The sequence below is a fragment of the Ornithorhynchus anatinus genome, chromosome 3, assembly GCF_004115215.2.
Source record: "Ornithorhynchus anatinus isolate Pmale09 chromosome 3, mOrnAna1.pri.v4, whole genome shotgun sequence".
Classification (NCBI taxonomy): domain Eukaryota; kingdom Metazoa; phylum Chordata; class Mammalia; order Monotremata; family Ornithorhynchidae; genus Ornithorhynchus; species Ornithorhynchus anatinus.
Window position 1 is genome coordinate 113,799,364 of NC_041730.1, and position 23,980 is coordinate 113,823,343.

At 47.7% G+C, this 23,980-nt stretch overlaps 1 protein-coding gene across 3 annotated transcripts in view; it reads right to left on the minus strand.

Moving 5' to 3' along the window:
* LOC103166789 (L-threonine ammonia-lyase-like) overlaps window positions 1-12,609 on the minus strand; it is a 42,189-nt gene extending 29,580 nt beyond the window's left edge. For 2 of the 3 annotated variants that reach the window (XM_029060094.1, XM_029060100.1), the window contains exons 1-2: window positions 12,148-12,448; window positions 10,465-10,491 (exon numbers count right to left, since the gene is read on the minus strand). In XM_029060094.1, coding sequence (XP_028915927.1) covers window positions 10,465-10,491; window positions 12,148-12,290 — 170 coding nt within the window. In that variant the 5' untranslated portion in view covers window positions 12,291-12,448. Of the gene's footprint in view, window positions 1-10,464; window positions 10,492-12,147 lie in introns of all 3 variants that reach the window. The other variant, XM_029060096.2, reaches the window with a different exon arrangement.
* Between the last annotated feature and the right edge of the window lie 11,371 nt (window positions 12,610-23,980).

Genomic DNA, 23,980 nt, shown 5'->3' on the forward strand with positions numbered 1-23,980 from the left:
CTAGGGAAAGTGGTCTGCCAGGGGGAAAAACATATCCCTTTTCCAATATTTCTTTTTAGAGAAAGTCTGTTATTCTAAGGTAGACAGGAAGTCGGTGGAAAATGACCCTTCTGTTGTTTCTGAGGCAAGTCTGAAGCCATGAAGCCCGGCCCCACCCCCACCCAGGAGCACTTTGAGAATGGGTGGTTCAAGTTTCTATTTATACAAAAGTTCATTCAATAGTATTTATTGAGCGCATACCATGCGCAGAGCACTGTACTAAGCGCTTGGAATGTACAAGTCGGCAACAGATAGAGACGGTCCCTGCCCTTTGACGGGCTTGCAGTCTAATTACAGTGCCTTCCCAGGGAGAGTTAAAACAGCTAAGATGGCACACAGCCTCTAAAACAGTTTCCCTAAGTTTTCAAATAGGAAACCTTGTCCTCGTGCACAGGAACTAAGTCTGTTTAATGGAGTGCTCCCTGTGTAGACGGTAAGGTCACTGTGGACAAGGAACAGGTCTACTAACTCCGTTGTACACTCCCAAGAACTTAGTACAGTGCTCAGCACATGGTAAGCTCTCAATAAATACCACTGATGAAGAGGATGATGGAGATGATGGAGTGAGATTGCTCTCCCAGGAATTATTGCCAAATATTAGATCCTGGATTAAGAGTTCTCTATGAAAGTCAACTGTATAAACTGCAGTAATAATAATAATGTTGGTATTTGTTAAGCGCTTACTATGTGCCGAGCACCGTTCTAAGCGCTGGGGTAGACACAGGGGAATCAGGTTGTCCCACGTGGGGCTCCCAGTCTTCATCCCCATTTTGCAGATGAGGTAACTGAGGCCCAGAGAAGTTAAGTGACTTGCCCCCAGTCACACAGCTGACAAGTGGCAGAGCGGGGATTCGAACCCATGACCTCCGACTCCAAAGCCCGTGCTCTTTCCACTGAGCCACGCTGCTTCTCTGCTGCGGCAGCGAACAGTAACAGTGTTGTTCCTGGAGGTCACAGAATGGCAAACGAATAGTTTTCTTAGTTGGCTTGGTTCCAGAAAGCCCATTCAATCTGTCAATAACTCTTCAAAGAAGCATCCATTTATCACCAAACCGTGCAGATACAGTGTTAGGTTTCTAATCACAGAGGGATCCAAAGCATTTACTGGGATCACGTGCCCAGCGTTAGTGGAAGCATTTACTAAAACAGATTGCCTGTTACGGGAATGTTACTTAAAACACACATACACACAAGATACCTTGTCCTGTCACTCTGTATGAGTTTCATGGCAATGAATCCTTCCTTCCCGCCCAGAGTTAGAATCAGTGTCCATTTTCAAACTAGGTGTTCTCTTCAGGCCATAATGGCAGATGACGTGTAATCGATTCACACGTACACACACAAACAGACTTGTTGCTATCTCTAGGTGCTGCCGCTCAGTGCTCTGATTGACTCCCATATGGTTCCCAAGTAGCAACCGGCTGAAAAGGCTGGGCTTGGGGGTATGTACATACCCCTCATGGCTTAGGAGCAGCGTGGCTCAGTGGAAAGAGCCCGGGCTTGGGAGTCAGAGGTCGTGGGTTCCTATCCCAGCTCTGCCACTTGTCGGCTGTGTGACCGTGGGCAAGTCACTTCACTTCTCTGGGCCTCAGTTCCCTCATCTGTAAAATGGGGATGAAGACTGTGAGCCCCACGTGGGACAACCTGATCCCCTTGAATCACCCCAGCGCTTAGAACGGTGCTCTGCACAGAGTAAGCGCTTAACAAATACCACCTTTATCATTTCTTCCGCCTGACTCAATCCCGTCTCTTGAAGGAGCAGGGCTGTGGTGAAATTGGCCCTGACAGGGCTCGGCTGTCTTCATCCTCCCAGCCACCTACCAGGTCACTGCTGCCGTGACCTGGCCTCTCTTTCAACGGCAGGAACAGGCTCTGAACAGCAGCAACGACTGACAGATGCTCAGAGGTCCTGATTTGGGCCCGAGGGGCCATGTTGGATGTGAACAGTACTATGGAGCCAGAGTGGCTGAGGCAAGTCTCATCTCTCTCAGACACGGCATGAATGTCTCTTTCCAGGGATTATGATTCCCCCACTAAGGTGTTTCCCCTCTTCTGATGTTTCTCTGATTTGCCTGTCTTAGTGTCACACTGGCTCAAAGGCTTGGTTTTAATCCTTTGCATCCTCGTCTTTCCAGCCCATACCGTTGCCATTATCCTTGACTCTGCTCTCTCTTTCCACCCCCCTATTCAGTGCGTCCCCAGATGCTGTCAGTACTTCCTCCTCAACATTTAGGTCCCTTCCTTTCCATCCAAATGGCCACCGTGCTGGGTCCAAGCCTAGTGTGACTACTGCCTCAGCCTCTTTGCAGTCCTCATCTGCCGTCTCCCCTTTCTCCAGTTTATACTTCACCGTGCTGCCCTGGTCATCTTTCTAAAATATCGTTCTGCTGATGTCGCCTCACATTTCAATATCCTCCAATGGTTATGCATTCCTCTCTTCATCAAACAGAAGAGAAGCAGCGTGGCTCAGTGGCAAGAGACTGGGCTTGGGGGCCAGAGGTTGTGGGTTTGAATCCCGGCTCTGCCACTTGTCAGCTGTGTGACTGTGGGCAAGTCACTCAACTTTTCTGTGCCTCAGTTCCCTCACCTGTAAAATGGGGATTAAGACTGTGAGCCTCACGTGGGACAACCTGATTACCCTGTATCTACCGCAGCGCTTACAACAGTGCTCTGAACATAGTAAGCGCTTAACAAATACCAACATTATTATTATTATTGTCAAACAGAAATCCCTGACCATTGATGTAAGGCACTCAGTCAACTCTCTCTCCCTTCTGTTTTATCCATTCTCTTCTCCCACTTCATCTCAGCTCACATGATAATAATAATAATAATGTTGGTATTTGTTAAGCGCTTACTATGTGCAGAGCACTGTTCTAAGCGCTGGGGGAGATACAGGGTCATCAGGTTGTCCCACGTGGGGCTCACGATCTTCATCCCCATTTTACAGATGAGGTAACTGAGGCACAGAGAAGTTAAGTGACTTGCCCACAGCCACACAGCTGACAAGTGGCAGAGCTGGGATTCGAACCCATGACCTCTGGCTCCCAAGCCCATGCTCTTTCCACTGAGCCACGCTGCTTCTCGTGATTCCGCTCAAGTTAACCTACTTTACTGTGTCCTTCTATCTTCTACACTTTGGGTGCCCTCCCTCCTGCCTCCAACAGACCTCTGCTCTCCTCATCTGAAAGTTCTTATTAATAACAATAATAATAATAATAATGATAGTATTTGTTAAGCCCTTACTATGTGCCAAGCACCGTACTAAGTGCTAAAGTGGATATAAGCAAATCAAGTTGGATACAGTCTCTGACCCACGTGAGGTTCTCAGTCTCAATCCCCATTTTACAGATGAGGTAACTGAGGCCCAGAGAAGTGAAGTGATTTGCCCAAGGTCACACAACAGACATGTGGCGGTGCTGGGATTAGAACCCCTGACCTTCTGACTAGAGTAGGGTAGACCGCAAGCTCCTTATAGGTAGGGAATGTGCCTTTTCCACGACACCTTCTCCGAGAGGTCTTCAATCAATAATAATGTTGGTATTTATTAAGCGCTTACTATGTGCAGAGCACTGTTCTAAGCTCTGGGGTAGATACAGGGTAATCAGATCGTCCCACATGAGGCTCACAGTCTTCATCCCCATTTTCAGATGAGGTAACTGAGGCACAGAGAAGTCCAACAGTGTTATTCCCTGATTCATTTCTCTTCTCCCCACCTCCACAGCCAACAGAAACTCCTTACCGTCAGCTTGAAGGCACTCAATCCGTTTGCTCCTTCCAAATTTACCTCTCTTATCGCCTACTACAACCCAATCCGCACGCGCAATCTCTAAGGCACAGAGAAGGAAAGTAACTCGCCCAAGTTCACACTGAAGACGTATGGCATGGCCAGTATTAAAACCCTGGTGTTCTGAGTCCCTCACTAGGCCTTCCCCATTTTCTGCAACTATAAACTTAATTTCTCAAAGACTAGATTAAGCTGGAAATAATTACCATTTGGACGTGAACGGAGTACTTTACGACTTCTCTTCCTGTTCAGACAGTAGTATTTATTTAGCTTCACTTCTCTAGGCCTCATTTCCCCTCCCATCCTCTCTGCGTTGACTGTGCACTTGGCTGTATATCCCTTAAGCACTTTGATACTCACATAAGTCTCACAGCGTTTAAGTAAATATCCTTATACTCTACTAGTCCCCTAGCTGTAATTTATTTTACTGTCTGCCTCCCCTCTGTAGACTTTAAGCTTCTGGTGGGTAGAGATTACGTCTACCTACTCTATTATACTGTACAGTTCTCTGAAAAACAGCAAGCACTCATTAAATACCATTGATTGATTGATTGACTAAGTAGTTAGGGCTCTCCCAGCCTCATCACAGCACTCAAGTGCATATCTTTCTTTTCTATTACGTCCTCCTAACTGTAGTTTATTTTAGCAGCTGTCTCCCTTGCTAAATTGTCAGCAATTTGAAGGCAGAGGTTAGTTCTAATAACTCTTTCAGACTCTCCCAAGACCTTAGTATTCTGCCCTGCACCTAGTAGGAACTAAATAAATACTATTTCCTGAACAGGAAGAGAAGTCGTAAAGTACTCCATTCACGTCCAAACGGTAATTATCTCCAGCTTAATCTAGTCTTTAAGAATTGAGTCTATATTTGCAGAAAATGAGTCCACTTAATTAAAGAACATGAACTGCTAATGTGTTAGAGGCTTAGCTTAAGCCAAAGCAGGGACTAAGAATCATTTGCTCAAGGAAAACTACAATCCTCCAGAGCTCTGAAGCGGAAGCAGACTGGATAAGCCCCAGATTTGTGTGTGTGTGGGAGAGAGAGAGAGAGATTGAGAGAGAGAGTGTGTTATATTAAGACACAAATACACATATATGTCACAGAATACAATGAAAGTTTGACCTATGGAGGGTATCAGTGTAAATGCTGTACTATGAGATTTTCCTGGGAAAAACATTTTGTTACCTAGTTAATAAACTAATATTATAACAGCCCCAAACCTTGTTTCTTAGGAAGGCAGCATTACCGTTTTCACCAACGATCAATATAAAGAGGCCACTAAATCAGTGATCTAGACTGTGAGCTCCTTGTGCGCTGGGAACACCGACTCTATTATATTGTACTCTCCGAAGCGTTTGAGTACAGTGCTCTGCAAACAGTAAGCGCTCAATAAATATGATTGATTTATTGATTGATCTAGTTGGTGACCTAATGACGTGGCCAGGGGCTTAATTGATAACATCGAAAACATCAGGTGTGATCTCCCTAAAATCCCTACTGCTCCTCTCCAGTCCCTCTCTCCTCCTGCTCCTTCTTCTCTTCTAGTATCTCAAGAGATGATCTCCCATCTCCTCTCAAAATCTCTCCACTTTACGTGTGCCTCTACCCCAATCCGTTCACACCGTATCAAAACGCTTGCTCCCCCTTCTTTCATTCATTCACTCATTCATTCTTTCCTTCATTCATTCATATTTATTGAGCCCTCGCTGTGTGCAAAGCACTGTACTTAGGTGCTTGGGAGAGTACAGTCAACAACAGAGAGACACATTCCCTGCCCACAACAAGCTCACAGTCTAGAGGCGGGGAGACGGACTTAAATATAAATAAATAAATTATAGATGTAATAAATTCCAGATGTCCTCCTGCCTTCAGGACATCCCTACTTGGACGTCTCACTGGCACCTCAAACTTACGTCCAAAACGTATCTTCCCGCCCAAACCATGTCTTTCCCATCACTGTAGACTCAGGCCTCCAAGACGCTTTCTCCGATTAAGCCCTCTTTTTCCCAGCTTCTTCTCCCTTCTGTATCATCTGTGTACTTGGATCTGTGCCCTTTGGACATTTGATATTTGCCTCATCCTCAACCCACAGCACTTATTTATATACCTACAAATTATTTATTTATATTAATGTCTGTCTCCCCTCCCCAGATTGTAAGCTCCCTTTGGGCGGAGAAATTGTCTACCATGTTTGTCGCATTGTACTCTCACAAGTGCTTAGTACAGTGCTCTGCACACAATAAGCGTTCAATAAATAAATAAATGTGCCAGGCACACTACTAAACATTGAGGTAGATATAAGATCATCTGCTTGGACACAGTCCCTGTCCCACATGGGGCTCACAGTCTTAATCCCCATTTTCCAGATGAGGTAACTGAGGCACAGAGAAATAAAGTGGCTCACCCGAGGTCCCATAGCAGACAAATGGCAGAGCCGGGATTAGAACCCAGGTCCTCTTAACTCCTAGGCCCATGCTCTATCCACTAGTCTACGCTGCTTGTATACAACACCAGTATTTTTCCAGTCTCACAATCTCCGCAACCTTGGCATTGTCCTCGACTCATTTCTCTCACTGAACCCAGATATTCAATCTGCCAAAAATTCTGTCAGTTCTACGTGGTTTTTTTTAAATGGTATTCCTTAATCGCTTACTATGTATCAAACACAGGGTAAGATTCAGCGTGGCGCAGTGGAAAGAGCACGGGCTTTGGAGTCAGGGCTCATGAGTTCGAATCCCAGCTCTGCCACTTGTCGGCTGTGTGACTGTGGGCAAGTCACTTAACTTCTCTGTGCCTCAGTTCCCTCATCTGTAAAATGGGGATTAAGACTGTGAGCCCCACGTGGGGTAACCTGATTCCCCTATGTCTACCCCAGCGCTTAGAACAGTGCTCGGCACATAGTAAGCGCTTAACAAATACCAACATTATTATTATTATTCAAGGTTATCAGGTCAGAAACAGTCCCTGTGCCACACGTGGGACTCACCATTTAAGTAGAAGGGAGAACAGGTATCAAATCTGTTCAAAACTATTTGAAATCAGATTTGAGAGTATCAAAACTGGTATGAAGAAGCAGTGTGGCTCTATGGAAAAAGCCCGGGCTTGGGAGTCAGAGGTCATGGGTTCGAATCCAGGCTCTGCCACTTGCCAGCTGTGTGACTTTGGGCAAGTCACTTAACTTCTCTGTACCTCAGTTACCTCATCTGTAAAATGGGCATTGATTGTGAGCTCCACGTGGGACAACCTGATCACCTTGTATCCCCCAGCGCTTAGAACAGTGCTCTGCACATAGTAAGCGCTTAACAAATGCCAGGATTATTAAATCTTCATTTTACAGTTGAGGAAACTGAGGCACAGAGAAGTTAGGTGGCTTGTCCAAGGTCACAGCACTAAAATCTGCCCTTTTCTCTCCATCCAAATTGATAAAGCATTGATTCAAGTACTTATTTTACCCTGCCTTAACCATTGCATCAGTCTCTTTGCTGAACTACATGAATCCTTTCTCTCTCCACTCCAGTCCGTACTTCACTCTCCTGCCTGGATCATTTTACTAATGTTCAGTCCACATCTCCCCACTCCTAAAGAGCTTCCAGTGATTATTCATTCAACAGTATTTATTGAACACTTACTATGTGCAGAGCACTGTACTAAGAGCTTGGAATGTACAATTCGCCCACAGATAGAGACCATCCCTGCCCATTGACGGGCTCACAGTCTAACCGGGGGAGACAGACGGACAAAAACAAGACAACTTAATCACGAATAAATAGAATCAAAGGGATGTACACCTCATTAACAAAATAAATAGGGTAATTAAAATATATACAAATGAGCACAGTGCTGAGGGGAGGGGAAGGATCCAACCACCACCACCTCATCAGAGACAAACTTCTTACTATGAGCTTTAAAGCACTCAACTAGCCCATCTTCTCCTTCCTTACCTCGATTTCCTACCACGATCCAGTCCACCTTCACTCCTGTAACACCTATTCGCTGTGCCTCGATGTCGTATATCTCGCCACCAGCCTTTTGTCCATGTCTTCCCTCTGGCCTGGAACTCTCTCCCCCTTCATATCTGACGGACCACCACTTTTCCTGCCTTCAAAGCTTTATTCAAATGTCACCTCCTCCAAGAGGCCTTCTCCAGTCCTCATTTCCCCTACTCCCTTCTGCAATGATGGTATTGTTAAATGCTATGTGTAAAGCACTCTTCTAAGCTCTGGGGGGGATACAAGGTGTTCGGTTTGTGCCACGTGGGGCTCACAGTCTTAATCCCCATTTTACAGATGGGTAACTGGGGCACAGAGAAGTTAAGTAGTTAAGTGACTTGCCCAAAGTCACACAGCTGACAAGTGGCGGAGCCGGGATTAGAACCCATGATCTCTGACTCCCAAGCCTGGGCTCTTTCCACTGAGCCACACTGCTTCAGCACACTATACACTTGACTCTGAACCCTTAAGCCCTTGATATTCGCTCCACCCTCACCCACAACATTTATGTATGTATCCATAATTTATTTTAAGGTTCGACTTCCCCTCTAGGTGGTAAGCTCCTTGTGGGCAGGGAATGTGCAGACCGACTCCGCTGTACTTTAATCTCCCAAGTGCTTAGTACAGTGCTCCGCACACAGTGAACACTCAATAAATACCATCGATTGATTGAGCCACATTTAGGTTGCAAAACACTTTCCCTATAAATGAGCATGGCGGTTTTTGAAGGTATAAGAGAGAGACTGCTTCTATCCCCTAATTTATTGGCTGCTAGAGGCCAAGCAGTAATCAGTGTTTAGAACAGGGCTCAGCACATAGTAAGCGCTTAACAAATACCATCATTATTATGTCTACCGACTCTGCTGCACTCTCCCAAACACTTAGTACACTGCTCTGCTGATAGTATTCAGTAAATACCACTGATTGATCGCATTTTAGTAATCAAACTCTCTCTTATTATATCTGTTAAGCGCTTATGTAAATTAAGTAAAGTGCTTATGTCACTGTTTATTGTTGTATTATACTTTCCCAAGCGCTTAGTAAAATGCTCTGCACACAGTAAGCACTCAATAAATATGACTGACTGACTGACTGAATGAATAAAAGAGTTGGGGATTTACAAGTTGCTCAGGTTGGACCCGGTCCCTATCCCACCCACATGGGGCTCACGGTTTAAGTAGGTAGGAAAATAGGCATTGCATCCCCATTATACCGATGAGGAAAGCGAGGCAGAGAGCAGTTTAGTGACTCGACCAAGGTCACAGAGAAGACAAGAGAGAAGCAGCCTGGCCTAGTGGATAAACTGGACAGAGCTCCTTATCTTCCCTCCCAAACCCTGTTCTCTCCCGAACTTTCCCATTACCGTAGACGACACAACCACCCTTCCTGTCTCACAAGCCTGTAACCTCGGTGTCATCCTCGACTCCACTCTCTCATTCACCCCACACATCCAATCCATCACCAAATCCTGTCGGTCTCACCTGCACCACATCGCCAAGATCCACCCTTTCCTCTCCATCCAAACCTCTACTACATTAGTACAGTCACTCATCCTCTCCCACCTAGATTACTGCATCAGCCTCCTTTCTGACCACCTAACCTCCTGTCTCTCCCCACTTCAGTTCATACTTCATGCTGCTGCCTGGATTATCTTTTTACAGAAACGTTCAGGGCATGTCACCTCCCTCCTCAAAGATCTCCAGTGGCTGCCTATCAACCTCCATATCAAACAAAAACTCCTCCCTCTTGGCTTCAAAGTTCTCCATCCCCTTGCCCCCTCCTACCTCACCTCCCTTCTCTCCTTCTACAGCCCAGCCCGCACACTCCGCTCCTCTGCTGCTAACCTTCTCACTGTGCCTCAATCTCACCTGTCTTTCTGCTGACCCCTGGCCCACGTCCTACCTCTGGCCTGGAACACCCTTCCTTCTCAAGTTCCTCACATCCGCCAATCGCACTTCCCCCTTTCAAAGCCCTTCTGAAGGTTCACCTCCTCCAAGAGGCCTTCCCAAACTAAGCCCCACTTTTCCTTTGCTCCCCTTGCTCTTCCTCCCTCTCCCCGCCCCCAGCAATTACGTATATATTTATAATTCTATTTATTTATATTGATGCCAGTTTACTCGTATCGATGTCCGTCTCCCCACCTTAGACTGTGAGCCCGTTGTGTGCAGGGATTATCTCTCTTTATTGCTGCATTGTGCTTTCCAAGCATTTAGTACAGTGCTCTGCACATAGTAAGTGCTCAGTAAATACGATTGAATGAATGAATGAATAAAGCATGGTCCTGAGGGCGAAAGACCTGGATTTTAATGCCAACTCCACCACTGTATGCTGGTGATTTGGGGCAAGTCACTTAACTTCTCTGTACCTCAGTTCCCTCATCCATGAACTGGAGATTAATACTGTGAACCCCATGTGAAACATAGACTATGTTCAAACTGATAAGCTTGTAAGTATGCCAGGGCTTATTACAGTGTCTGAAACATAGTATTACATCATTAATACTGATTTAAAAAATGGACTAAAGCCTCACTTGAAACTTACGCCAACACTGACCAGGTGTATTCCAATTCCCTTCACGTTTAATTTGGTTAGGTAAACAAACATATGATTAGATATGCATACTTGCACACGGATGTGGTTTATGAACATACTTGCCAGCAAACAGTTCTTCAGCATAACTGGAAAAAATATATTAGGAAAGTCGCATTAAGATGAATTCCAGCTTTTAGGGAAAAACATATTCCCTCCATCCCAATAAACTTTTTCCATGAAAGATGCTAGTTGCAACTGGACTATATCAGTGATACTGTTTTACTTTGTTTTTTTCCCCCATTAAATCAATTGAAATTTGGGTCAGTGATCTCAATTTCTTCTTCTAGAACACCAGTTCCTAAAATCAGCAAATCTCTGAGAAACTGATTTTCTTGGCCTTTATTTTTTTTCTAGATAGGAAATATCTTTCTTGGTTTATTTCAACTGGGAACCAAGAGAGGGTGACTCCATCACTCTCTGTATATGATCCAGGCCAGAAAAATGGTTAAAGGCAGACTCCCGCTTCTAACCAGTATGACTTGCACCCCAGGAGTATTGCCCGATGGGAAGTAGAGGGCCTAGTCAACCCTAATTATTATTTTTTTAATGGCATTTGTTAAGTATTTAGTATATAATTTGTTACTATATATCAGGCACTGGTTGAAGTGTTGGAGTAGTTATGAGCTAAAAAGGTTGGACACAGTCCATGTCCCGCATGGGACTCACAGTCTCAATCCCCATTTTACAGATAAGATAGTTGAGGCACCGAAAAGGTAAGTGACTTGCCCAAGGTCACACAGTGGACAATTGGTGGAGCCGGAATTAGGACCCAGGTCCTTCCGACTCCCAGGCCGTTGCTCTATTCACTAGGCTGTACTATACTTTAAATCTAAATACAATTTCCTGAGAAGAAACAGAGTCCGGGCTGTAAAGTCCATTTAGGACATTTTTGAGGCAGATACATTTTTCATTATCTGGCAAGTACAAAGTAAAGCGTCAAATATACAATTAGGGAACACCTACCACTCAAAGAAGGATGTGAAACGAGAAATAAAGTGATTATAAAATCATTTTCCATACCAGTATTGCTCTAGATTTAGCGGGGATGGTTTATTTACCACATCAAAAATAGGGTCCATATTCCACAGGCCAAGAGTCAAGCATAGCCTAGTGGCAAGATCACGGGCTTGGGAGTCAGAAGATGTGGGTTCTAGTCCCCGCTCCACCATTTGTCTGCAGTGTGACTTTGAGCAGGTCACTTTACTTCTCTGGGCCTCAGTTTCCTCATCTGTCAAATGGGGATTAAGACTGTGAGCCCCATGTGATACAAGAACTGTGACCCACCTGATTACTTTGTATCCACCCTAGTGCTTGGCACATAGTAAGAAGCAGCGTGGCTCAGTGGAAAGAACCTGGGCTTGGGAGTCAGAGGTCATGGGTTCCAATCCCGGCTCTGCCACTTATCAGCTATGTGACTTTGGGCAAGTCACTTCACTTCTCTGTGCCTCAGTTACCTCATCTGTTAAATTGGGATTCAGACTGTGAGCCCCATTTGGGCCAAACTGATTACCTTGTATACCCCCCAGCACTTAGAACAGTGCTTGGCACACAGTAAGTGCATAACAAATGCCATTACTATTAACAGATATTATTATTATTATTAACCTGTTGCAGACTCAGGCCTCTTTTGTAAAATCTGCCTTCCCCGAGGGAAAACTGAGCCAAGTCCCAACCAATATGCCCAAAAGAAACCATGGTAAGAAAGGAAAAAAAGAAAGAGAATATGCAAAAGACATTATTACCTATAAAGGAGAACAACAACATAGACAAAGAGGTGAAGCAAGAACCCCACCACGGCAGCAAAAGGAGGCAGTCGGGAAGTCCGGCTGCCAGGGGGGCTCCCGGGCCGGGCTCTGGGCCTAGGCACGTCCTGGGGACCGTCCATGTTCCGTAAAGGGGACGGAGGGAGAGGAGCGCTCTAGTTCTAACTCACACCCAACTCAGATCTCCAACCTTTGCCAGAAAGGATCATATTCTTCATCTCCAGAGAAGGCCTGCCGAGTTCGGTTCCTTAGCCCCTTAGAGTAGAGGATCTGCGCGGCAAAATTCATCGCTCTTTCCGGCTCCCTATCCTCTTCCAAAATTCCCGAGCGGCCTGGGAGAGGGCGGTCTTGCCTCGGGTGGGGGGTCCCGCCAGCGGAGCCCCCAGAATTGGAACAGGTTTGGGGTGACTGGCCCAAGAGCTGTGGAGCTCTGACTCCGGAAACACGTACGGAGACACACGGGGACTGACCCGCGACGACTTCGAAGGCTGGCCGATGCTATTTAAAGAGATTATTTCAGAGGCTAACCTGTCCCGGCCGATTTGAGTCGCAGCCCAGATTATGTGACATCAGTGGCCCTTTACAGGACACCCAAAGCTTTAGGTGTTTGTTTCCTAGCAACTACTGGCCCCTGTGACTTGTTAGCAGAGCTAGGGAGATGAGATGTGGGGAATTTCACAGCAGAAAGTGGCAAAGAAGGGAGCTGCACTTCCCAAAGGAAAAATGTCACCCCACAGATTCTCTGCGTGAAAATGAAGTGTCCAACCCAAGTTGAGTTTTTGCTTCTGATCGCTCTCCCACGTCCCGCCTCTGGCCCGGAACTCCCTCCCCCCTCATCTCCAGCAGACCATCGTTCTCCCCACCTTCAAAGTCTTAATAGAACTTCATCATCTCCAAGAGGCCTTCCCCGACTATGCCCTCTTTTCCTTGACTCCGTCTCTTTGGCCTTTCACTTGGACTTGAATTTGTACCCGCTATTCAGCCGACCCTCAGCCCCACAGCTCTTATATCCAGATCTGTAATTTATTTATTCATATTAATGTCTTTCTATCCCTCTAGACTGTAAGTTCCCTGTGGGGAGAGAACACGTCTACCGATTCCGTTCTGTCCCAAGTGCTTGGTATGGTTCTCTGCACACAGTAAGTGCTCAATAAACTTGATTGATTGATTGATCGAAGCCAGGATGTCAAATGAAGTTTGGGGAGTAGACTAAGCCCCCCTTTTTTCCTCTGCTCTCCCTCCCCATCACTCCCTTTGCTCTACCCCACCCGCCCCACAGCATTTGTGTATATATTCACATATTTATCATTATAATTCTACTTATTTTTATTAATGATGTATATATCTATAATTCTATTAATTTATAATGATGCTACTGATGCCTGTTTACTTGTCTGGATGTCCGTCTCCCCCCTTCTAGACTGTGAGCCCCTCGTGGGCAGGGATTGTCTCTATTTGTTGCTGAATTGTACTTTCCAAGAGCTTAGTACAGTGCTCAGCACGCAGTAAGCGCTCATTAAATACAATTGAATGAATGAATGAATAAAAGAGTGGGGAGTCAGCAGGTCTGGACTCTGTGGCAAAGCCATAGTTGGCAAATTGTGATTGTAAGGTAATAATAATAATAATCGTGATGATTGTGATATTTGTTAAGTGCTTATGCTTACTAAGTGCCAAGCACTGTTGAAGATATAAGATAATCAGGTCAGACACGGTTCCTGACCCACATGGGCCTCACAGTCTAAGGGGGTGGGAGAACAGGTATTGAATTCCCATTTTATAGATGGGGAAACTGAGGCACAGAGAAATCAAGTAAGTTGCCCAAGGTTGCATAGCAGGCAAATGGCAAAGCAGGGTTAGAACCCAGGTCCTCCGACTCCCAGGTTGGTGCTGAGATGATTAGGGAAGAAATGCCAGTGGGGTCAGACATCCCGCCCCCTAAATCCATGTTCCCTTTGGCTGAATAATAATAATAATAATAATGTTGGTATTTGTTAAGCGCTTACTCTGTGCAGAGCACTGTTCTAAGCGCTGAGGGAGATACAGGGTAATCAGGTTGTCCCAGATGAGGGAACTGAGGCACAGAGAAGCGAAGTGACTTGCCCACAGTCACACAGCTGCCAAGTGGCAGAGTGGAGATTCGAACCCATGACCTCTGTCTCCCAAGCCCGCGCTCTTTTCACTGAGCCCCGCTGCTTCTCTGAATGTTTGTGGATCTCAGTCAGGCAATTTCGAGTGACCTGGTGACAGGGATTCTGCTTTTACTGGGCATAAACATATCCCAAAGAACCTTCAGATACAGCAGGAAAATAGTTTAAGTCTCAATACTGAAGTTATTAAGGATGTCTCGTTATTCTAATGCCCATTTACCTGTTTCCCGACTTGTCTATTTCACCCCCGACCCCTTTCCCATTTCCTCCCCCTGGCCTGGAATTCTGCCCCCTTCCGAGTGCACCAGACCAGCTCCAAGGCATTATTAAGGTCACACCTCCTCCAAGTGACCTTCCCTGATTAAAACCTCTTTTCCCCGGCTCACTCTCCCTTCTGCGTCATCTGTACGCTTGGATCTGTGACCTTTGGGCATTTGATATTCGCTCCATCCCATACCCCGCGGTGCTTTAAATTGTAGATTATGAATTATTTTTATTAATATCTCTCCCTTTAGACTTGTAAGTTCATTTTGGGGCAGGAAACATGTCCGCTAATTCTGTTGTTCTCTCCCAGCCACTTAGTACAGTGCTGTGCACATAGTAAATGTTCAATAAACACCATGGATTGATTAATTCTTTTTGGTGGTGGACTCCCTCTAGACTGTAAGCTGTTGTGGGCAGAGAATTCTGTTGTATTTTAATAATAATAATAATTATGGTATTTGTTAAATGCCTACTATGTGCCAAGCACTGTTCCAAGCATTGGGGTAGATAGAAGGTAATCAGGTTGTCCCACGTGGGACTCACAGTCTTACTCCCCATTTTACAGATGAGGTAACTGAGTCACAGTGAATTTAAGTGGCTTGGCCAAGGTCACACAGCAGACAAATGGTGAAGCTGCGACTAAAACCCACATCCTCTGACTCCCAAGCCCATATTCTTTCCACTAAGCCACGTGGCTTCTGTAGTCACGCTGCTTCTTTTCATCTCCCAAGTGCTTAGTACAGTGCCATGTACATAGTAGGCACTCAGTAAATGCCACCGAGGTACCGGGGACACCACCAGGAATCCTATTTCCAGGACTAGATCAGGGGTCTCCCCAGGGCGGTGAGCGAGCGGCCACGGAGTGACCTGCCGCTTCTTGACTCCCCTCCCCTGCGTCTTATTTCTGATTCCTCTTCCTCCCGCTTCCGGTCCCCTCTGTTCTCTGAAACCTAACACTCCTCCTGCCTTGAATTCCACCATGCAGGAGTGGGACCTAAAACTGCAAAAGGCAAAGCCCCGCAAACTTTTAGAAATGTTTTTTCTCCAGTCGTGTGTCTGCGGGGGTGGGGTGGGTGCGAAGCTCCCTCTGTGAAGCCTTGCTAAAGAGCCGGGATCACCTTTAAATCAGCGTGTGGCTGCTCCGAAAAGTCGCTCTGGGGACGCCGAGGGAGGAGAAGCATTTCAAACCAGGACGGTGGTGGGGCCGGTGCCCTGCGGGCCGCTGTGTGACCACAGGACGCCAGGGCAGGGGCAGGATACGGTCAGTGAACAGAGCTGGATTAGCAGTAGTGAAGGCCGGCTCTCCCCCCGGCCCGGGAAGCAGTGTGGCCTAATGGATACAGCACAGGCCCGGGCATCCGAAGGACCTGGGTTCCGATCCTGCCTCCACTACTTGTCTGCTGTGTGTCAAGTCACTTCACTTCTCTGTACCTCGTTCACCTCATCTGTAAAATGGGGATAAAGACTGGGAGCCCCATGTGGGACAGGGACCGTGTCCAAACTGATTAGCTCCTATCTTCCCCATTGCTTAGTACAGTGCCTGGTACATAGTAAGCCCTTAACATAATCCGTTATTATTAATGTTACTCCGGAGTGGCCCTCGCCCCACTTGGATCCATACGGCCTCACTGCTGCCTGATTGACCTTCTGGAGGAGCTGAACCTGCAGTTCCTTCCTACTTGGCCCCCACAAAAAAACATTCCGTCCTGGGACTGCTGGCCTAGACGCCTGATCCAGCCTCCAGTGCTCCAGATGGCTCCTTTTCTCCTCGCCTACTTAGGTCCCATAAATCGGTCTTCTAAGGCAAGAGCTTGACGTGCTTATTTTTCTTTCTTTCTTAGCAGTTTTTTTCCACGTTCCCAGTGGCCGAGTCAAGTTGGCTCCCGTCCTTTGCTGAGTGAGCCTACCCTTGGTGCTTCTCCCGTCAGACATTTCCCTGCGCCCCGGACTCCCTTTCCCAGTTGGATCCTTGAGCCTGCTATTATTATTATCATCATCATCATTATATCTGTTTCCTCTTCTCCCTTCCTCTTTTTTTCCTCTTCTCCCAGTCCCTTCTGCATCACCCTTGCACTTAGATTGGCTCCCTTTAGTCAACACTTCCACGGCACTTCCGTACGTATCGGTAACATTTATTTATATTCATTTCTGTCTCGCCCTCTAGACTGTAAGCTCGCGTGGGCAGGGGACGTATCTATCAACTTTGTCGTGTCATACTCTACCAAGCACTTCGTACAGTGTTCCGCACCCACTAAGCACTCAATAAATATGATCTGTTGATTGATTTATTGATTGATGGACAGATAAGAGCTGCCTATGTGCCAAACACTGTTCTAAGCACTGGGATAGGTAGAAATTTGTGAGGTTGGACACAGTCCCTGTCCCTCACGGGCCTTACAGTCTTAAGTTGGAGGGAGAGCAGGTATTGCATCCACACCTTATCTCACCTTGGCTTCACAGACTCCATCCTCTCCCGGTTCTCCTCTCATCTCTCTGGCCGGTCATTCTCCGTCTCCTTCGCAGGCTCCTCCTCCCCCTCCCATCCTCTAACTGTCGGAGTTCCTCGAGGGTCAGTTCTCGGCCCTCTTCTGTTCTTCTTTTACACTCACTCCCTCGGTGAACTCATCCGCTCTCACGGCTTCGACTACCATCTCTACGCAGATGACACGCAGATCTACATCTCCGCCCCGTCCTCTGCCCCTCCCTTCAGGCTCGTCTCTCCTCCTGCCTCCGGGACGTCTCCACCTGGCTGTCTGCCCGCCACCTAAAACTCAACATGACCAAAAGTGAGCTCCTCATCTTCCCTCCCAAACCCGCTCCTCTCCCAGACTTCCCTATCACCGTGGATGGCACGACCATCTTTCCCGTCTCTCGGGCCCGCGATCTCGGTGTCATCTTTGACTCGTCTCTCTCGTTCACCCCACGCATCCGATCCGTTACCGAGACCTGCCGGTCTCACCTTTATAATATCACCAAGATCCGCCCTTTCCTCTCCACCCAAACGGCTACCTTACCGCTACGGGCTCTCGTAATATCCCGGCTAGACTACCGTGTCGGCCTTCTCTCTGATCTCCCTTCCTCCTCTCTCGCCCCGCTCCAGTCTATTCTTCACTCCGCTGCCCGGCTCATCTTCCCGCAGAAACGCTCCGGGCATGTCACTCCCCTTCTTAAAAACCTCCAGTGGTTGCCTATCAACCTCCGCATAAAACAAAAACTTCTCACTCTAGGCTTCGAGGCTCTCCGTCACCTCGGCCCCTCCTACCTCTCCTCCCTTCTCTCTTTCTACCGCCCACCCCGCACGCTCCGCTCCTCCGCCGCCCACCTCCTCGCCGTCCCTCGGTCTCGCCCATCCCGCCGTCGACCCCCGGGCCGCGTCCTCCCGCGGTCCCGGAACGCCCTCCCTCCTCACCTCCGCCAAACTGATTCACTTCCCCTCTTCAAATCCCTACTTAAAGCTCACCTCCTCCGAGAGACCTTCCCAGACTGAGCTCCCTTTTCCCTCTCCTCCCTCTACCCCCCCTCACCTCTCTGCAGCTAAACCCTCTTCTCCCCACTTTCCCTCTGCTCCTCCCCGTCTCCCGTCCCATCCCCTCAGCACCGTACTCATCTGCTCAACTGTATATATCTTCATCATCCTATTTCTTTTGTTTAATGAGATGTACATCACCCTGATTCTATTTATTTGCTACTGTTTTAATGAGATGTTCTTCCCCTTGACTGTATTTATTGCCACTGTTCTTGTCTGCCTGTCTCCCCCGATTAGAATGTAAGCCCGTCAGAGGGCAGGGACTGTCTCTGTCTATCTGTTGCCGATTTGTACATTCCAAACGCTTAGTACAGTACTCTGCACATAGTAAGCGCTCAATAAATACTATTGAATGAATTGCATCCCCATTTTACAGTTGAGAAAACTGAGGCTCAGAGAAATTAAATGATTTGCTCAAAGTCACACAGCAAGCAAGCAAACAACTGGCAGAGCCGGGAGCAGAACCCAAATCCTCTGACTCCCAGGCCCGTGCTCTTTCCACGAAGCAATGCATCTCTTCCCATTCCCCTCTCCTTTCTTCTGTGCTTAATAATAATGAATAATTATGGCATTTGTTAAGCGCTTACTATGTGCCAAACACTGTTCTAAGCGCTGAGCGGTCCCCTCCAGGAACAAGACTTTACTCTTTACTTCAGAAAAATGGCAGGCTGTTGGCTCACTGGAATCTCACTGACATATTATGACTGCTCCAACTTACGCCATCCACATCTGACCTGTTATAGCCTCCTACCCTGACCTCTCCAGCCAGCTCAGGAATTAAAGCGCATAATCTGTCTGGAGGATGGGAACTGGGAGCGTAAAAAAATAGCTCTAAGAGGCTAGGAATTAGGACGAAAGGCCTGTACAATTCCATCTTACAGCTCTCTTGACAAGGCAGGAATGAAGAGGGATCAGAAAACAGAGTAAAATTTTACTTGTTACCCAAGCAAGTTATCAGAATGATGAAAAAATCACAAATAGCCTGGCAATTAATATCAAAGTGCATTTCAGGTTGAATTCTTTGCAGGGGCTTGAAATAACCAAGTAATTGGCATCAAACTGTAATTCTCAGTCCAAGTTATTTGAATTCTTTACTGGTGGAAGCTGTGATCCATTGAATCAAGTGCGTTAGGACCCTCCCGACTCTGGGCCTATTCAATCCCTCTTTGACCAAACACTACACTCGCTGCACTCGCTGCCTTGAATTCCTCAACTCCAATTCTCTCCTGGACCCCCTCCAATCTGGCTCCCGTCCCCTCCACTCTACCGAGACTGCTCTCTCTAAGGTCACCCGTGACCTCCTCCTTGACCTCTCAGCTGCATTTGACACTGTCGACCATCCCCTCCTCCTCCACACCTTATCTCACCTTGGCTTCACGGACTCCATCTTCTCCTGGTTCTCTTATCTTTCTGGCCAGTCATTCTCGGTCTCCTTCGCGGGCTCCTCCTCCCCCTCCCATCCTCTAACTGTAGGGGTTCCTCGAGGGTCAGTTCTTGGCCTTCCTCTGTTCTCCATCTACACTCACTCCCCGGTGAACTCATTCGCTCCCACGGCTTCAACTATCATCTCTGTGCAGATGACACCCAAATCTACATCTCCTCCCCTGTTCTCTCCTTCTCCCTTCCAGCTCGTATCTCTTCCTGCCTCCAGGACGTCTCCACCTGAATGTCTGCCCGCCACCTAAAACTCAACATATCCCAAACTGAGTTCCTTATCTTCCCTCCCAAACCCTGTCCTCTTCCCGACTTCCCTGCCACTGTGGACGGTACGACCATCCTTTCTGTCTCACAAACCCGCCACCTCGGAGTCATCCTTGACTCGGCTCTCTCATTCACCCCACACAGCCAACCCATCACCAACACCTGCCGGTCTCACCATTACAATACCGCCAAGATCCGCCCTTTCCTCTCCATCCAAACGGCTATCGTGCTGGTACAAGCTCTCATAAATATCGCAGCTGGATTATTGTGTCAGCCTCCTCTCTGATCTCCCTTCCTCCTGCCTCTCGCCACTCCAGTCTATTCTTCGTCCCGCTGCCCGGATCATCTTCCTACGGAAACTCTCTGGGCATGTCGCTCCCCTCCTTAAAAACCTCCAGTGGTTGCCTATCAACCTCCGCATGAAGCAAAAACTCCTCACTCTTGGCTACACGCTCTGCATCACCTTGCCCCCTCCTACCTCACCTCCCTTCTGTCTTTCTACCGCCCAGCCCGCACGCTCCGCTCCTCTGCCGCTCACCTCCTCACCGTCGCCCGTTCATGCCTATCCCACCGTCGACCTCTCGCCCGTGTCTTCCCGCTGTCCCGGAACGCCCTCCCTCCTCACCTCCGCCAAACTAACTCTCTTCCCCTCTTCAAAGCCCTACTGAGAGCTCACCTCCTCCAAGAGGCCTTCCCAGACTGAGCTACCCTTATCCCCCTGCTCCCCCTCCGCCCTCGGCTCCTCCCCTTTCCCTCTGCTCCCCCCCCTCCCCCGAGCACTGTGTTCATTTGTATATATTTTGTATTACCCTATTTATTTTGTTAATGAGGAGTACATCCCCTTGATTCTATTTACCGTGATAATGTTGTCTTGTTTTTGTTTTGTTCTGTTTCGCTCTGCCGTCTGTCTCCCCCGATTAGACTGTGAACCCGTTCTTGGGCAGGAATTGTCTCTATCTGTTGCCGAATTGGACATTCCAAGCGCTTAGTACAGTGTTCTGCACATAGTAAGCACTCAATTAATACTACTGAATGAATGAATGAACTTATCCTATTCCACTCTGATTACTACACCAGCCTCCTTGCTGACCTCCCCGCCTCCTGTCTCTCCCCACTTCAGTCCATCCTTCACTCTGCTGCCCAGATCGCTTTTCTACAAAACCATTCAGTCCATGTTTCCCTATTTCCCAAGAGCCTCCACCGGTTGCCCATCCCCCTCCGCGTCAGATAGAAGCTCCTGACGATCAGCTTTAAACCACTCAATCCCCTTGCCCCTTTTACCTTTCCTCACGGCTTTCTTACTACAACCCGGCCACCCGCTTCACTCCTCTAATGCCAACCTACTCGCTGTCCCTCAATCTCCTCTATCTCACCCCCGGCCCCTCGTCCACTTCTTGTCTCTAGCCTGGAACTCCCTCCCCATCCCTATCTGCTAGACTAGAAAGAGCCCGGGCTTTGGAGTCAGAGATCAGGGGTTCGAATCCCGGCTCTGCCACTTGTCAGCTGTGTGACTGTGGACAAGTCACTTCACTGCTCTGTGCCTCAGTTACCTCATCTGTAAAATGGGGATTAAGACCGTGAGCCCCGCGTGGGACGACTCGATTCTCCTGCGTCTACCCCAGCGCTTAGAACGGTGCTCTGCGCATAGTAAGCGCTTAACAAATACCAACATTATTATTATTCCCCACCTTCAAACCTTTCCGTCTCCAAAAGGCCTTCCCCACTTAACCCCTCATTTCCTCTTCTTCCGCTCCCTCCCATGTCACCTTGCGCTTGGATTTGCACCCTTTATTCATCCCACCCTCACCCCCACAGAACTTAAGTATCTGTAATTTATTTATATTAATGCCCATCTCTCTGCCTTGACTGTAAGCTCACTGTGGGCAGGGAGTATGTCTACTTCATTCGCGCATTCATTCAATCGTATTTATCGAACGCTTACTGTGCGTGGAGAACGGTACTAAGTGCCTGGGAGAGTACAATACAACAAGAGAAGCTGCGTGGCGTAGTGGATAGAGCCTGGGTCTGGGAATCAGTAGACCATGGGTTCTAATCCGAGTTCTGCCACTTGTCTGCTGTATGACCTTGGGCAAGACACTTCACTTCTGTGGGCCTCAGTTACTTCATCTGTAAAATGGGGATTGAGACTGTGAGCTCCATATGGGACAGGGAGTATGTCCAATCCTATTTGCTTGTATCCATCCCAGTGCTTAATATAGTGCCTGGCACACAGTAAGCGCTTAACAAAAACCACAGTTTTATTATTATTACAAACAGGCATATCCCCCGCCCACAACGTACTTACAGTCTAGTCTACCAGCTCTGCTATGTCGTACTCCCACAAGCACTTAGTACTGAGCTCTCCACATAGTAAGTGATCAATAAATTGATTGATTGATTGATTGGGCCCTGGGCTTTGTAGCAGAAAGTCAGTCCATCAGTCATTTTTACTGAGTGTCTACTGTATTGAGATCTTGGTACAGAAGCAGTGTGGCTTAGTGGGAAGAGCACGGGCTTGAGAGTCAGCGGTCGTGGGTTCTAATCCCAGCTCTGCCACTTGTCAGGTGTGTGACTTTGGACAAGTCACTTAACTTCTCTGTGCCTCAGTTACCTCATCTGGAAAATGGGGATTAAGACTCTGAGCCCCGTGTGGGACAATCTGATTGTCTTGTATCTACTCCAGCGCCTAGACCTTTCGCTTGGCACATAGTAAGCGCTTAACAAATACCATCGTTATTATTATAAGTATTACACTAGACCAACGAACGGGCATATTCCCTTCCTACAGCGAGCTGACATTCTAGACAGGGAGAAGGCACTTGAGCAAGCTTCTTTAAGAACGCCCTCGGACTCTGACCGGGGCCTAGACGAAATGTCAGCCCCAGCTGATGGGGGTCATCCAATACGGCATATGGGAAAGAATCCTAGGGAGATCCCGCCCTAGAATTCATTTTCATTCTTGTGGGAGAGAAGTGGAAGAGTCAACAGAAGCCAGGACTGAAGGGGGACCTGGAGAGGGTCTCCCCGACTTTCGGCAGGGCCACTGCTAGCTCAGCCTGGACCTCTGGGGAGACCAGAGAATGTTATTTCAAACCCTTCCTCCATTGTCCTTGAAGGGTCCAGCAACTCTCCCAGTCAGGAAGTCCTTCTTCTCGCTCCATCTCTAGACTCTAAGCTCATTATGGGCAGGGAACGGGCCTAACAATTCTGTTGCATTGTACTCTTCCAAGTGCTCAGTACAGTGCTCTGCACACAGTGCTCTGACTCCCAGGCCCATGATCTATCACTACACCATGCTGCTTAGACCTTAGTTTAGACCTGGTCTAGACTAACTAGGTCAGATGACGTGGGTCGGAAGAGGGACACACTCAGAACAGATGTTCAGCTGGACTGTCTAGGCAGCCCTGCCTGTCTGTCTCTCTCTTTCTCCTACTTCCAAAGGCCTTGAGCACTTGGGGTGGGAAGTTTGTGTCCTTTTGAGTCCCAGAGTCTGGTTACCAGGGCCCAGTGGAGACTGAACCCACTGACAGAAGAGTTGTGAATACATCACCACTTCATCTAGAGTAGAATAAAATGGACTTGGACCAAAGCCCTTTCTCTCCCCGATCCCTTTCCTCTGTCTTAATCTCCTACCTTGTTTAAACGTCTTTTCTCTTCCTCCCTCCCCACGATTTGCAGGGCAGATACGGCAGGGAAGAGGATTTGGTGTGGCAGCATCCTAGAGGCTAACTACTCCTACTACATTTGGATGGAATTGGGACCCCACAAAGAACTCCTGAGAAGCGGCGTGGCCTAGTGGAGAGAGCACGGGCCTGGGAGTCAGAAGATCATGGGTTCTAATCCCAGCCCCGCCAATTGTCTGCTGTGTGACCTTGGGCAAGTCATTCACTGGGCCTCAGTTACCTTGTCTGTAAAGTGGGGATTGAGACTGAGAGCCCCGTGTGGGACAGGGACTGTATCCAACCCCCATTTGCTTATGTTCAATAGTATTTATTGAGCGCTTACTATGTGCAGAGCACTGTACTAAGCGCTTGGAATGTACAATTCGGCAACAGATGGAGACAATCCCTGCCCACCGACGGGCTTACAGTCTAATCACTTGTATCCACCCCAGCATTAGTACGGTGCCCGGCAAATAGTAAGTGCTTAACGAACGCCATAATTATTATTA